At 41.8% G+C, this 15,108-nt stretch overlaps 1 protein-coding gene across 6 annotated transcripts in view; it reads left to right on the forward strand.

Moving 5' to 3' along the window:
* Positions 1-15,108, forward strand: part of Runx1t1 (RUNX1 partner transcriptional co-repressor 1) — a 151,933-nt gene that overhangs the window by 40,055 nt on the left and 96,770 nt on the right. The window contains exon 1 of one of the 6 annotated variants that reach the window (NM_001108657.1): positions 1,989-2,348. The exons of the other annotated variants lie outside the window; for them this stretch is intronic. Within the exon in view, the coding sequence (NP_001102127.1) occupies positions 2,342-2,348 (7 nt within the window). The 5' untranslated portion in view covers positions 1,989-2,341. Of the gene's footprint in view, positions 1-1,988; positions 2,349-15,108 lie in introns of those variants that run through there. 6 annotated transcript variants of the gene reach the window in all.

Consider the following 15,108-nt stretch of genomic DNA (forward strand, 5'->3'; position numbering starts at 1 on the left):
ATCACACAGCATATGGAAGTTCAATTTTCTGAGCAGTAGTTTCGGGTCTTGGAGTGTACCGATATTAAGACCCAGTTTTGAAACCAGATATCATCCAGTTTTCTTAAAGTGTATTGCATTTTGTCATATGACTTTCTATTTTAGAAGTGATTCACCATGCATATTGATGAAAGGTTGGGTGTCCCACTGTGAAAATGTTTTCTTTCTTGCATAGGTATAGTATTAAAGGGGGAAAAGAGTGGTGTGTGGCATTGAATGGCTTTTCAAAAACTACTCTTTTAAAAGACAGAAATCTCCAGATTTAGGATTCTGGATTCCATAAAGGTCCTTGTGCCAGCACTTAATGGGTGATCACACTCATGCATGCTATAACACTTTCTGTCACAAGAATGGTTTGAGCTTGCTGCTTAACAGAACCGAAATCCATTACCCAGAACCTCATTACAAGTGACATCTAACTAAGATGAACAAAAAGATTGCCCTCATAAATAGAGTGTAGTATACTATTCGTGACAGAACAGAGTAATCACCATGAATTGTTGTCCTTTTGCAAGTTGTCTTTGACAGTGATGGGTTTTTTTTTTTTTGAGGGGTTCACTGGCTGAAGCAGCCCTTCTCAGGTACACCGTTCAGGAGCTATAAAAGTTCTTATTGATCCTGTTGTTTATATCAAAGGCGATATATTTTTTTGCTCGTGCAGGGTGTGTGCTGTCTGCCTGTGTTTTGAAACACTCTCAGGCGAAGGGACAGGAAGACAGTGGATAGAGGTCAGCATCACTGCCTGTTTTCAGATGGGGTCTTTTAGAAGTTCTTGAAGGCAACAAGGAAGGGATTAAAAAAAAATCAATGTGACCACAGCTTATGGAAAATGTCGAATAAGCCAAGACATGTGGATCACTGCCAGAATAGCAAGAGTTAAAGGGGCGGGTCCACCTTCATGGTCACTGAGCTGGCTGGCTGGCCAGTCCTCAGCAGAATTGTTTAGTAGAATTCTGTGTGTCTAGCGGATTGGCTGTACATTGGAAAGGTAGAGCCCGAGCACTTGACCACCACGTGAGCCCTGTTGTTAAAACAAACAATCAAACCCAGACCCAGGGAAGAATTCCGAGTGTTAAATTGTGAAGAAGAGTTTTAGAAGAGGATAATGTTTTCCTTCTGCCTGGCATCTTTGTGTGTTTAGAAACAGGCGGGCAAGGCGGGCAGGCTTCTGTTTCTCCTGTGAGGCAAGGATGTTTTACAAAGGACTAAAGAGACACTGCTGAGAAGGAAATAGGCAGCTTTAGATAAAGCGCTGTAACAAAGGCTCGCAGTTTTATATATCATGGTGTCCATTAAAGCTTAATAGGGGGAGCCCATTGAACCAGGCTGGGTGTGTGTTATTCACAGTCAGGAAAAACATTTAAGGGTGTCCCCCCCGCACCCCCCCACCCCCCACAAAATGGCATGATTGTTCAGCTTTGGAAAAGGCTTTACAATGAAGATTTTGTTTTTGTCTCCTGTGGATCTCTATGCAAAGTAGAGGAAAATAACCTGGAAAAAAATGTTTGAAGCAAATCAACCTGGGACCCCAGTGGATTGGAAGCACTGTAGTAAACTAAAAACGGTTAGATTCTGTTTTCAAAAAGATGTCCTGTTTTCTACAGGCTATCGGGAGGCTGCTGAAGGTACACTTTCTCATGCTTTGTGCTGGACGATGAACAGGCACAGATTTCAAGATGTTTTTAGCTTGTTTGGGGTTTCCAAATCAATAAAATCGCTTTGTGGTCTCTGCCCTTGTTTGTTTTTCCACCAAACTTCCCAGTAATGCCTGTTAAAATTAGAAGACCAAGGAAGGCTTTCAGTGTGAGTTGTGGAGGTCAGGTCAACAATTGCCATCTTTTGGCAAAATAAGGGTTAACTTGGAGCTGGGAAGGGGTGGTGGTGGTTGTGAATGAATTATTCAGCATTTAGCTTATCTTTCTGCCTTTCACTTTCTGCTTTTTGGTGCTCTGGAACTGGGGCAGGAGGAAGAGTGGAGAAAGGGAGACAGGAGTTGTGATACTTTGTACACACGTCCCTGTCCTTGTTCTGCCTGAAGAGACAGGGCTGGGTTCAAGGCCACATGTGTTCCTGTCATCCTGCACATTTCTGCTCCAAGTGCAATCCCGAGTGTCAGTTCTCCATCTGTCTCTGCCTGGCAGGCGCACGCGCCCAGCACCCTGCCTCGGGCCATGCCGCCCCAGCCCCTCTGATGGCCCTCCTCTCCACCGCCCCGCACATTCCAGAACAGGAGGCATGAGCCCGCATCGCGCGCCCTCTTAACACAGACTTGCTTTCACTGTGTTACAGGCTGGATTCCGGGATGCCTGGTGAGTGAGTCCTCTTTTCTCGCTAGGAAGCTTTACTTTTCTATAGTGTGTGGAAAATGCCGACTGCCCCACCACTGCTGTATTGAGTGAGGGCAGGGAGAGGCTGTGGAGTGGTAGAGGTGTGATTGGGAGGTGATACAAAGAAAGCTATCAAAATCTGGATTTAGGGGTGCAGGATATGGAGAGATGTGCCTTTGAAGCTGAGGGGAAAGAAGCAATGGATGTTTGCCTGAGCAGTTTACACAGGGGGTTGGCTCCACTGAGAAGTGTTGTTTCTCTTCTGGGTTTCTGGTTTGTCATCCTCACGTTCTTGCTGGTTATTTGCCTGTGGAGAGAGTTTTTAGATTCTGGTAGAATTCTTGGAGAATGTCTTTGAAGAGCTGTTTATGTCAAAGAAAATGAAGGCAGCTTTGGCAACTGGAAGGAATTTCTTGCTTTAAATCATAGTCCTTAGATGGTATCATGTAAGTAATTGAAATCGGGTCATTTAGAAGAAGTATGCTGAATTAGTGACATTCCCGTGTCCCTGGAAATTTAGTGTATGACGATTCTCCAGAAAAATATTATCGTTGGAAACTGGAGTGTTTCTGTGATTGCTGCCGGGGAAGCTGTTCGTGAAGCCTGGTGCAGGAGAAGGGCTGTTTCTACTGCTCTCGAGAACTCTCTAAATTGTCCTGTGCCGAATGCAGAGCAGAAAAAGGCAGGGCACACAGAGATCTTCCAGCTGGCTGGTGCATGCAGATTATTTGGGTAGGGCAAGCAGAAGAGGCCGTGCTTGGTCAGAGTTTGCACACCTCCCAGATGGTGTTTTGAAACATTATCTGCCAGCTTTCTGAAACCACAGTTGTGTGTAGGTATCGCCAGTTGTTTGAAGAATGTTTTCCCTTTAGGATACGTCTCGGAACCTGCTCTCATCCTTATTGATGTGTGTGCAGAAAAGACACATTTGTCCAGGATTGTACTTCTGTTGTTATTGTTGTTCTTCAGGGGACCAGGAATGCATAGAAGCCGAAATATGGGGAAATTCAATTACCAAAAAGATAATAGTTGAGGTCTTAGAAAGGTCATTTTAACTCTTTGAGCTCTCAGCTTGATTTATATGCAGTATGTAACTGAGGAAGAAATGTACCCGTATTATATAATATAGAATTGGTGAAGAAGTGCTTGTGTTTTATTTTATTTATGTATTTATTTATTTATTTATTTATTTATTTTTTTATTTTACCAGACCATTGGAGCACAGCTTTGTGGAAATCTTATGACAGTTCATATTTTCTTTGTTTTTATGTTCTTAGGTGATGAGTATTGCATGATTTTGCATGATCTAGCAGCATCTACCAGAGTCTGTGATATTTTGGTAAAATAGAACCAAATCTGCTTGTCCGTGATAAAGGGGGAGGGGGACTAGTTAGGACCTCTTCTCCTTATTCCTCACATGACTTAAAGCTCCAGAGTGCTGAATCGTACTTAAGACTTTGCCACTGCTAGCTGGCTTTAGTGTTAAGTTGTTAATACCTGACTGGTTCTGAAGTATGGGCTCTGGGTGTCTGTGTGTCTGTCTGTCTCTGCCTTTCTGATTGTCTCTCTCTGTCCCTCTCTTTCCCTCTCTCTCCCTCCCTCCCTCCCTCCCTCCCTCCCTCCCTCCCTCCCACCCTCTTTCTCCCACTGTGTTAGACAACCTTGTATTTGGATGCAGAGACTACCAACAGCTGTGACTGTGACCATGTCCAGGATGGCCATACTTGAGCAGATCTGATAGTTGGCTATTTTTTGACACCCATCTGTATTTTTTTTTATATCTAGTATCAGATGGACTACCTCTTAATATATTTGGGCATATTTTAGTCCATTCATCTATATTTATATTAATGGATATTTCTTTAGCCATCTTGGGGTGGTAGCTTTGCATTTTTAATAAAACAGTCTGTGTAGAAGTTTAAAAGGAAAAATGTGTTTGTATAACCTGGTATCACTCTTCTTTTACTTATTATTGCCTACACATTTAAATATCAACTTTCCGACTTATTTATTTGTAGTTCGAGTGTCAGAAGTGGTTCCTTGTTTCAGACTTGATGTAATAATTCTCAGATCTAAGACCTCTTTTATAAAATCTGGAATCACTAGAAACAGATGTGCAGATGCTGGGTTTATTCAGACGCACAGCATCCTGGGAGTGGGTAGGTGAAGAAGAAGTATTAATTTAGGGTTTTGTAGAACTGTTTTGGGAAAATAACTCCCCTCCTTTTGTTAGTTGTTGATAACATACTGTTACAAAATGAGCTACAAAAACCCAGAGGAGGTTGAGCATACTTTAGACAAACTATTTTAAAGTTATTTAACTCACTTAGAAGGAAATATGACTTCACTGCCTGTCATTTTTTTTCCTCCTTTTTCTGACAAGCAGATCCTTGTGTTTAAGAGAAGGAAATGCTTTTTATAGAAGTCTGGGAGACCTTGGCCTTATATTGTTTCAGGAGAAAGTGACCCTAAGTTTTTTTGAAACATTTTTTATTTTTATCAGTCTTTGTGTACTGTTATCAAATAACATGCGTTGACCTACAGAATGTGTTCAGGACTGTTTCCTTAAAAGGACAGTAAGTGAGCACAGTCCCTGGAGCCCAGAAATAGTGCTGTTCTTTCAGAAGATGGCTAGCATTAGGTCAGACCACCCTTCTCAATGGTCCTGCTCGCCAGATGTGCCTGGAACTTTTTTTTTTTAAGTTCAAGTTTCCAAAAGGGGGAAAAAAGGTTTGTTTTGAAAATCTGGTTTTACTTAAGACATCTCCATCCTGGAGTGCATTTCATAAATTGCCCACATATTTTTCCTAGCAGAGAACTTAACTGGCTGTAATTTTTAACACATGGCCACATCATGTGATATTTTCAAAACACTTACACATAGCTTTGAGAAGGTCCCTGCAGAAATGATCCTTCCTCTTACAGTCGGCCCATTTTTTAACAGCATATCTGCGTTTTCCATTTAGGAGAGCTATATATTATTAGCTTACATTTTTGGGTAGTAAAACAGTGCATTGCTGATTGTAAAACATGGACTTTATTATCTGCTGAAAATTGATTTGGCATTTATAGCCACTGTGTACTAGACTGTTTTTCTGTTTTTAACATCAATGCTTGCAAGCGATGATTTGTGTTTAGAAGAAAGAAAGAAAGAAAGAAAAGAAAGAAAGAAAAAAGGAGACCAACTCAAAACAAAACCAGAAGCGAAGTTGCCATGGACAGACAACTGTTGGTGTCCTTTGTAACTGAACATTTGGATAATGCACCTGGATATATATATATATATATATATATATATATATATATATATATACACATATATATATATGTGTGTGTGTGTGTGTGTGTGTGTGTAAATCCTGTTATATACAACTAAAAACATTGCACGCAGCGATGCTGTTTTACTTTGCAAGTCAGTTTGCCATTCTATTAGGCTGACTCTTGAGTTTCAAATAAACCTCGTGACAGCTATTAAAAGAAAACTATATGAGCCATAAATACCCAATTATAAATGTAGATCGTGCAGGTTTCTGACGTTTCGCCTTCCAGTCAAATCCTCTCACCGCATCCCTTTCTCTTTTCAATTCTTTTCATTGATATTTCTCAGGGCTTGGCCTTTCAGTTCCCTATCTTTTAAACAACTCGAAAGTGCTTATAGTTCATACCCGTGTGTAATTAATAATCTAAGGTTTACTGAAAAATCTTTTTTTCCTTTGAGAAGGGAGGAGAGGAAGAGAGAGAGGAAGAGAGAGAAGGAGGGAGAGAGAGAGAGAGAGAGAGAGAGAGAGAGTGCTTCTTTATAATTTCTGCTGGTTTCATAGATATCATTTTGAGGTACTGACTAGTGAAGACCATCCTCTGTTGCTTAGTGACTTTCAGGGCATCCTGGCTACCCAAGATCTTCTTTTCAAAAACAAAACAAAGCAAACAACCGATAAAAGGCCCCATTGTTCCTCTTCATTTTCTAAACAGCATTTACCTAGTGGGCAATATGTAGTTTAGAAATGTCTATTCCTTTTATGTCTAGGCTGAGAACTGATGTTTACAAAGAGGACTTGGTAATTCTGATGTCGGAACAGCCTTTTGGGGCTATCTTTAGAACTAGGTTGATCTTATAAACATTTGATCTAGAGAGGCTGAAACTGAGGCTCACACTGGTGTGGTGCCTGTCAGGGGCTTCATTCCTTTGAGATTTTCCCTGAGTCCCTGTTCCTCCATGCTGCCGTTAAATGCTGTTTTACCAGAACCACGGTACCCTGATGTCACAGACAAGCTCTCTCTTTTGTCTCTTATTCCCCCAACTCTAAATCTCACTCCCTTGTTTTCTTCTCTCCTACTTCAGGATTGTAGAGCTAGCAATGTCTGGCAACAGTGTATCCGTAACTTTTTAATCATTTGAAAAGTAGGAGTTAGATATAGTTCATGAGGAGAATTTTTGGGGGCAAGATCTCATTATGTAGCCCAGGCTGGCATCAAACTCCCAGAAATTCCCTTGCCTCTGCCTCCCAAGTGCCGGGGTGAAAGGCATATACCACCACATCTGGCAAATGTATGGCATCACAGCCAGACAAGGGAGGGGATGCTCGCACATGGCTCAGAATAGGCCAGGTACCAAAGACAACTGAGGTCCAGTCCTTCCTTCTGGTCAAGGTGTTTACAGCCTTGGGCTCTCGTGGAAATTAGTGGATGCTGGGTATGGGATCCTGTCAAGGAACCACAGCTGAGTGGCTCCTCCTTGCATTAAGACTCCTAGGGTGACGGATGGGCAGTGGGCAGTTAAATGCTCATTAGAAAGCTTGCTTGTCTCTGTCTTGTACAGTTAGGAAACTTAACAATTTTGAATGCCTTGCTCTTGCACTAAGAGCTGGCCATTCTTTGTTGTTTCCTCGAATGGTAATTCCGGTGCGAACAGAGGACGGCTGTAGTATTTCAGGGAGCAGTTTCTTTGTGCAGTTGCAGTTCTCTGGTATTTAACTGTAGCTGGAGGAGCAAGCCATTAACTTAAATGACTCATAACTTGAGAACAATAGGATGTCACACCTGACCAAGTACCAGTTTGATCTGGCTGGCTTTCTCAAACAGCTGTTTGCATTAATTAATATTAATGTAAATGTGCTTTCTGAGAATGTCTAGCTTAATTATGTTTTTCAACCTATGGAGTTGCAATCAAAGGAATCAAGGAGCCCTCTTAATCTCAGAGGGAGCTAGCAAACTACTGTTTCTAAGCAGAATCCACTGCTGACAGGACAGAGCATTCTGAGATTGGAAACCTCTTTATGCAGACCTCGGGCCGAGCTCTGCACAGACTGCCCACTCTTCTTCACACCCCTGGAAATGGTTCCTTTGGCCAAGTGATCAATCTGAAATCTGAAATTCGGTTAAACGGAGCAGCTTGGGAGAAGTAGATGAGACTAGATCAAATTCCCTGATCTACCTGCTAAGTTTGTATTTCCTGTTACCTCTTTGAGAGGAATGGATGGTGTGCAACTTGATGGGGGTGGGGTTTGCAATGGAAGCTAGAGGAAGATTTGAAAGGGCATGTTTAATGTTGAAGAATAGTGGCAAAGAAGATATGCTTTTCCATCTGTCTGTCGGTCTGCCTGTCTGTCTGTCTCTTTTGAGACAGTGTCCTAAACCTCTCCAAAGCCTAATCTTGTGTCCTCTTGCCCCTATAACTCAAGAGTTGGGTTTACAAGTGTGGTCAATGTGATGGGTTTAGGGAATTCAGTGTTTCTCTTTGCTGAAATTAAAGGCAGAAAACATCGTTAGCTTGAATACTGAAGGATGATCCTGCCTAAAGCAGGTTAAGTTCCTGCTATTCTCAGTATGTTCCTAGTCCTCTTTTTCTTAAATAAAAGTTTTAGTTATTTTAATTTTATGTGTGCTTTGTCTGCACTTGTGTACCATACACACGCAGTACCTGCAGAGGCCAGAGGGAGGCATCAGTTCCAATACAACTGGAATTACAGATGATTTTATGTACAATGTGGGTCCTGGGAACCGAACTCTGGTCCTTACAAGAGTAGCAAGTACTCTTTTTTTTTTTTTTTTTTTTTTTTATTAACTTGAGTATTTCTTATATACATTTCAAGTGTTATTCCCTTTCCCGGTATCCGGGCAAACATCCCCCTCCCCCCTCCCCTTCCTTATGGGTGTTCCCCTCCCAACCCTCCCCCCATTGCCGCCCTCCCCCCACCAGTCTAGTTCACTGGGGGTTCAGTCTTAGCAGGACCCAGGGCTTCCCCTTCCACTGGTGCTCTTACTAGGATATGCATTGAGTAGCAAGTACTCTTAACTGAACTCTCTTCAGCCCAGCCCTCCCATTTCTCTCGAAGGCACAATATGAATACTCATCCTCTGAGAACTTTCTTTGCTGAATGTGGTAGTGCATATTTGTAGTACTAGCACTGTGGCGTCTAAGGCAGGGGTGATGAGTTTGAGGCCAGGTTAGGGTACAGAGTGAGACCCTATTTCCAAAACATACAAACAACTATAATTTTAACAACAATGTATATGAACAACAACATCATAATCACACAAGAAATTGTATTATTTGCAACCAAACAAAATTGTCCTGGTTAATTAAGGCACCACCCTTTTGGCAGTTGAGATACGGAGCCCCAGCTGTCTGTGGTTGGTCTGCTCAGGTGGGTGACTTCCTCTGTTTGGATGAGCAGAAAATTGAAAATTGAATGGCACTCAACACATGCATAGAAAGAATCGTAAAGTGTGTGGTTAATAAACGTGAGGTTGCTGAATGAGTGGTAAACTGCTGGGATCCAGGGATCTGTTCTTAGAGCTCTTCAGCATGTAGGTATGGGCAATGTGAGAAGCAGGAAGCTGAGGTAGCTGCTTCCGGTTTCTACCGCCTGGTAAAGAAAACAAACCCAACCCCCGAAACCAAAACACAAAAGGCAGTTAATGTTTTAAATCGTGGGTGGTTTCTAGAGAAGGTTTTGTCTGTTCCCACATTTCCTTTTTAAAAGCTTAGTGATAAGTTGGTGAATTCGGCTTCCCCTGCTTTATTAGAGGGATTCCATTAATACCACGTGACCTGGTAACACCATACAGAGTACTTGGGACTCAAGGAAGAGCATACTTTTGAAAGGCAATTCCCAGCAACCACAGGGTGGCTTACAACCACCTGTAATGGGATCTTGTGTATCTGAAGACATTTACAGTGTACTCGTATCATAGAATAAATAAATAATTACTAAAAAAAAAAGGAAAGTGACCCTGTTCAAGAGTTTGGCTTCCAGCTATGTAATTAGGTAAACATAATCTCTAGAAAGAAGAGGTATGAGAGGTGTCTGCTATATGCTTGAGCTTAAATGAGAATCTGAGAGACTGTCAGGAAATGCACAGCATCTTAACAGTCCAGACTGGGTTTGATGGAGGACTGACTGTATTATTGGAAACTTCCAGTACAGCAGTTGCTGTATTTGGAGCAAAGCTTTACCCTTGGCTTACACTTGGAACTCAGTGTAATTTCACTGCCTTGCTCAGGGCTTGGTTGCTGGGAGGAATATGAATAGTTGAATTTGAGGTTCATAAGCTATTTATATATTCTTCCACCCACGATGCTTAACCTATGTCTTGATGTGGATAAGACCAGAACAAAAGTGGTGACCCTGCCATCTTCTGGTCCTGTGAGGTGGGCAGTATTATTGCAGAAGACCCACTCCAGTTACAGTAGAACTTTGGGTCCTCTTACAGTGATTTATCTCCCCCCTCTAGCATCAGTTAATACCACAGCTTACTGACAAAATATGTTAAAGGGGTCAAAAACAAAGATTTTTGTTCTTAGAAACTACTTGTGAAATAAACTCCCTGCCTTCAATTTCCAGGTCTCCTACCATATTTCTAACACTGGGTATAAAATATCGAGAGGGCTAGACCTCAGAGGTAAAGTCCTGTGTCTTAGGTTGGCAGGGCTTGCCAAGGACAAAAGCTGAAACAGTTGACAGGAATAGGTGCGATCAGTCTCCCAGACCTCTTTCTGGTCAGTGGTTTTCTAAGGAGTGTCATTGAAAGGGAGTTGCCCCTGATGGATGCGGTACCATTCGCTGTATTGAGGGTACCTGATTAATTTCACCATCGTCTATCACTGTGTGCTTGGATGTAAAACATTTGGTATCATGGCAGTGTTTGTGAAACCTTTATGGAGACCTCTTGGAGAACCGAGCCATTTTGTAGTGTTTTCCAGAGAGTGGACAGTTTTCTTAAGTTTCTCAAGGACTTCGCTTACTTTCTTACACCTTTGTGTTTATTAATTTGTCACCTTTGAACAGCCATGACTTTTGTGTCAAGCTCCTTTGTTTGGAGGAGGGTTAGTTTGTGTAGTTCTTGCTTTTTTATTTAGCTTTATGGTGGGTTTGTATTACGAACAGTTAATACACTGTATTGACAAGGCTGTCTATCAAATCCTCAAACCACCAAGGGTGTTGATTTCTTAGATGTGTGACCATAAGCAAGTCACTTGACTGTCTGCTTGCTCTTCATGCTTTTTGTATTCAAGTGGAAAGAAATTGGGTAATAGTGGCACGTGTCTGTGATGCTTGGACATAGAAACGGGGTGATCAGGGGCTCAAGGTCATCCTCTGGAGCACAGTGAGTTTAAGGCGAGCTTGGGCTCCACGACACCCTGTTTTTTAAAAGAAAAAAAATAGATAGAAACGTGTATGCTGCTTTGCTTACTCCATGGGATGCTGGCTGTGGTGTTGATCAGTGGGCTATGCCCTGGCCCAAAGTCAAGAGGTTATCATTCTGGATCCTCGTCTTAAAATGAAAGAGAAGTGTTTGACCAACAGGCTCAGAGCCAGTTTGCTGTTCTTGGTGAACTTGCCTATGTCCATGCGGTTCTCTGCATCTTTCTGTCAGCTGCCCACCCTTTAGTTTTGTACCTGCCCTTTACCTATTCCAGTCATCTGCTACCTTAGAAACCAGATAATCAAATGGACTGCTGAGGCAGATAGTAAAGAATTCACTTAGAGGAAGCTGGAGAAGCTCATGCAGGCTTTCATGTTTGAATAAATGGGTGTTTTTTCCTTGTGCTCCGAGTGTAGGTTGCTATCTCTCACTGATCCCTCTCTGGGTATGTCGTGTGACTAAGGATTGAATGCTGCATACATTTTCCTTTTTAAGTTCTGTGCTATTCCAGTACATAGGCCCTTCCTTTGCTTCTTAAAATAGACACTATAACCGTCACTAATTCACCTCAATAAAGCTACCTTTGATGTTAACATCTCGATGGCCTGGTTTTAAGAGTTCCATTCCAGGCTGCCTGTGTGGTAGCACATAGAAGGCAATCAACAAATGTTGGCTCATTGGATGAGTGTGTGGATATTGCCTAGGATTCACAGGTATTCCAAAGGAAAGAAATGATAGGCAAAGCATAGTAATTAATGAGGGGGAAATTAAGAAGTGAATTCTGCAAAAAAACTTTGATAGTTTGAATTAAACACTCTTTCAGTGACAGGGAATGAAGTGTGTGTGTGTGTGTGTGTGTGTGTGTCCATATGACTTTACTGGTTGCTAGTAGTGTGGTAGTTACAGTGTGCATATAATGTATCTACTAATTGATCATTATATTTGCCATAAGTATAACTTGGCATATAACACTTAACTGGCATGTGAGGGTAAGCATATAAAGATTGACCAGTGAGCACCAAGATATATTTGTAGAAACATGAAATTCTGCTGTGTGTGCGTGCGTGTGTGTGTGTGTGTGTGTGTGTGTGTGTGTGTGTGTGTCTGTGTGTGTGTGTGTGTGTGTGTGTTGGTATATATGCCATGCTCTTTATGTAGAGGTTAGAGAACCTACTTGTATAAGTAGGTTTTGGTCTTCTACCCATTATATCCTGGGGAGCAAACTCAGGTATCCAGGCTTGCTAGCAGGGCTTTTACCTGCAGAGTTTGGCTATTTCTCTTTCATTCCTATTGCCAGAGGGAGGATGCATATACTCTCTCAATCTGCCATCAGGCACACTGAGTAAGATTTTTGCAAAAGACAAATATTAACAAAATATTTTAATCTTTTTAGCTACACAGGAAATTCAGCCAACAGTTTCTCAAATCAATGATCATAGATGATTTGCAGTTTGATAAGCTGGTAAAATTTATCCTGAGTCTTGAGAGACTGCTCGGATAATTCATTCAGTAAATGATACATATATTTTTTTCTTGAAAAGCCTAGTGTCATATTTTAATGTTCTTGATAAAAGTTTTTGCCCTTTTGTATTTGTTCCAGCATTTATATTGGATCCTCAAGAGCCCCACAGTAAGACTTTGGTGTTTCAGAGGCTGTCGGAGTGTGATATACCTTGTAAAATAATTTTGTTCATTTGGCAGGAGCTCTACATTTCTTAGTTTGTGCTTTTTAAAAATTCTTGGCGGGTGAATGCTGGAGAGATGTCTCTGTGGTTAAGTGGTTAAGAACACACACTTGCTCTTGCATGAGACCTGAGTTGAGCTCCCAGCATCCAGATCCGCAGCTTATAACTGCTTGCCACCTAAGTTCCAGCAGAATCCGATATGAACTTTGACCTCAGAGGGCACTTGAACCCACGGCTGCTCTACTGAATGGATTAATGACATTTTCCGGGCTAGACAAGCACCAAGCGTAGAGATGAGTCAGTCAGTAAGCGTTAAGGCCCACAGCATTAGGTTTGCCTTGGAACTTGGTGGGAGCACAAATTCTCTAGTCAACTGAGCATGGCTGAAGGTTTGCTTTCCAGTCCTGAAAGCAAAGAAACCCTGGAATGGATCCAGCAGTCTGCGTTTGACGCAGATTAGGGGATTCTCAGGCATATTCTCATAGGAGAACCGGAGTGAAAAATTGTGACTTTTGTCTCCTTGTGTATTCCTGAGAGAGAACCCTTATTTCATCATGTCAGTTTAAATCCTAACTACAGGAAAACCAAGGAAATTTATTTATCTGAAATGGCATATTAGAAAATTAAGACTTGAACAACTGCAAAGACTAGTTATCTCGAGCCTTTACTTCCGGTAAAATATTCGGGTGTCACAGAGTGAACCTGACAGGACAGGGAGAGAGGAGCATGCCACCCGAGTTCCTCAAAGCTTGTATGTATGGTGACTTTTCAGTAACCTGGCTTTGTTTCACTTAGGCAGCATGTACTATACCCTCGTCTCATGGAGACCACCTCCAGAAGATTCATAATTTTGTGAAATTAGCCGGTCTCCTTTAGAGAATGCCAGAATAGTGTTCTCAATAAAAAGCAGGTCATTCTGAGACTTTAAACATGTTAATATCAGAAGCATTCCTTATCCTTTTCTGCTCAACATAAATACATACTCAGCACAGTTAAAAAGTGTTCCTCTGTCATGCCTGCCCAGGAAGATTGATTTCCTGTGTCTCCCAGATCCTCTGTTTTCTCTTCTGTGCTGGGTAGGCCTTCAGTAAGCGTAGTCTCACACGCTTCGTGGCCTTTGCCTCCCATGATAAAATAGATTGAAATGATTCCTGGCACCATCTGCCGAAGAAGAGCAGCCCTGGAGGACTGTGTGGAGAGAGAGTGACTGAATGCTAAGAAATGTGCAAGTCTAGGGATGCAGGCAAAGGATTTTTTTTTTTAAAGAGCATGAACATTAATACATCTTCTTGAGGTTTGATGGGACATGTACTGCCTACTGCCCCATCTGGTGCTTATGATAGCATGGCATATTAGCAGGCTTCAAGTTCATAATGTATTCAGGGGAGGAAACATCTCTTGCATACCAATTGAGGCATCCTCTCTTTCAGAACTGCTTTTGAATTTCAATGATGTTTATATCTTCCAAGCTGTGTCTGAACAGAGCATTTCCGCTCTGAGGAATAACACATGAGAGGGGGGGGGGGCTTTCTCTTATATCCCTCTGTTAATGTTATCTGCCACTCTTTTTTGATGAAAGTATAAGTAAAATTTAATATTATATCGGTCTATGAATTTATTTTTTTCTCTTCTGGAAACCACAAGGTACTGGATCACATGCAGATTGCACTTAACCCTTTTTGTCCTTGGAAGCGTATGTATAGAGGACAATTATAGAAGACAACTGGTCTTCATAGGTGAGCTACTTTCTGGGGATGAGTCGTCTGTCTACTAGTGTATGACGTTGCATGGCACCCAGTGTCTAGTCTTCCATTGAACAAACAGTTCTTCAAGGAGCTCATGCACTGAAAGTGATACGTTTAGAGATGCTGTGTATTACTAGTGAACAAGACTAGTGTGGATTAATAGCAAGTTGCTCCTCCTCTTTGGATCTGGAATGGGGGAAGACAGACTTTAAACTGAGACAGAGATGCACAAGGTAGTTTCAGAGAGGGCTAAGGCAGTTCCTGAAACAGGCTGAAGAGCAGCTTAGGTGGTAGCATAGGAAGCCCATTGAGATTGGGTTGTCAGGGAATGTACCTTTAAGAAAAATGTGACATTTTTCCTGAGGTGTGAGTGCTGGGAAGAGTCTGTGTCCTGGAAATATCAAATATATCTCCCTGGAGATTCGAGCATGATTGACATTTAGCTAGGGCAGGGTAGCTTGAACCAAGTTCAGGATTAGCCGACCCAGTGTTCTAAGTTCAGCTGTTGATTTGTTTACTTGTTTGTTTGTTTGTTTTGCTTTGAATTTTTTTTCTTTTCTCTCTGTGTGTGGAAGGCATCAGAGAGTTTAAGCTAGTAAGTGACAGGATCAAAATTGGTTTTTCAGAAGATAAATTGAGCTGCTTCTGTGTCTTCCATTAGTA

Source organism: Rattus norvegicus, chromosome 5 (assembly GCF_036323735.1).
Source record: "Rattus norvegicus strain BN/NHsdMcwi chromosome 5, GRCr8, whole genome shotgun sequence".
In the NCBI taxonomy this organism is placed as follows: domain Eukaryota; kingdom Metazoa; phylum Chordata; class Mammalia; order Rodentia; family Muridae; genus Rattus; species Rattus norvegicus.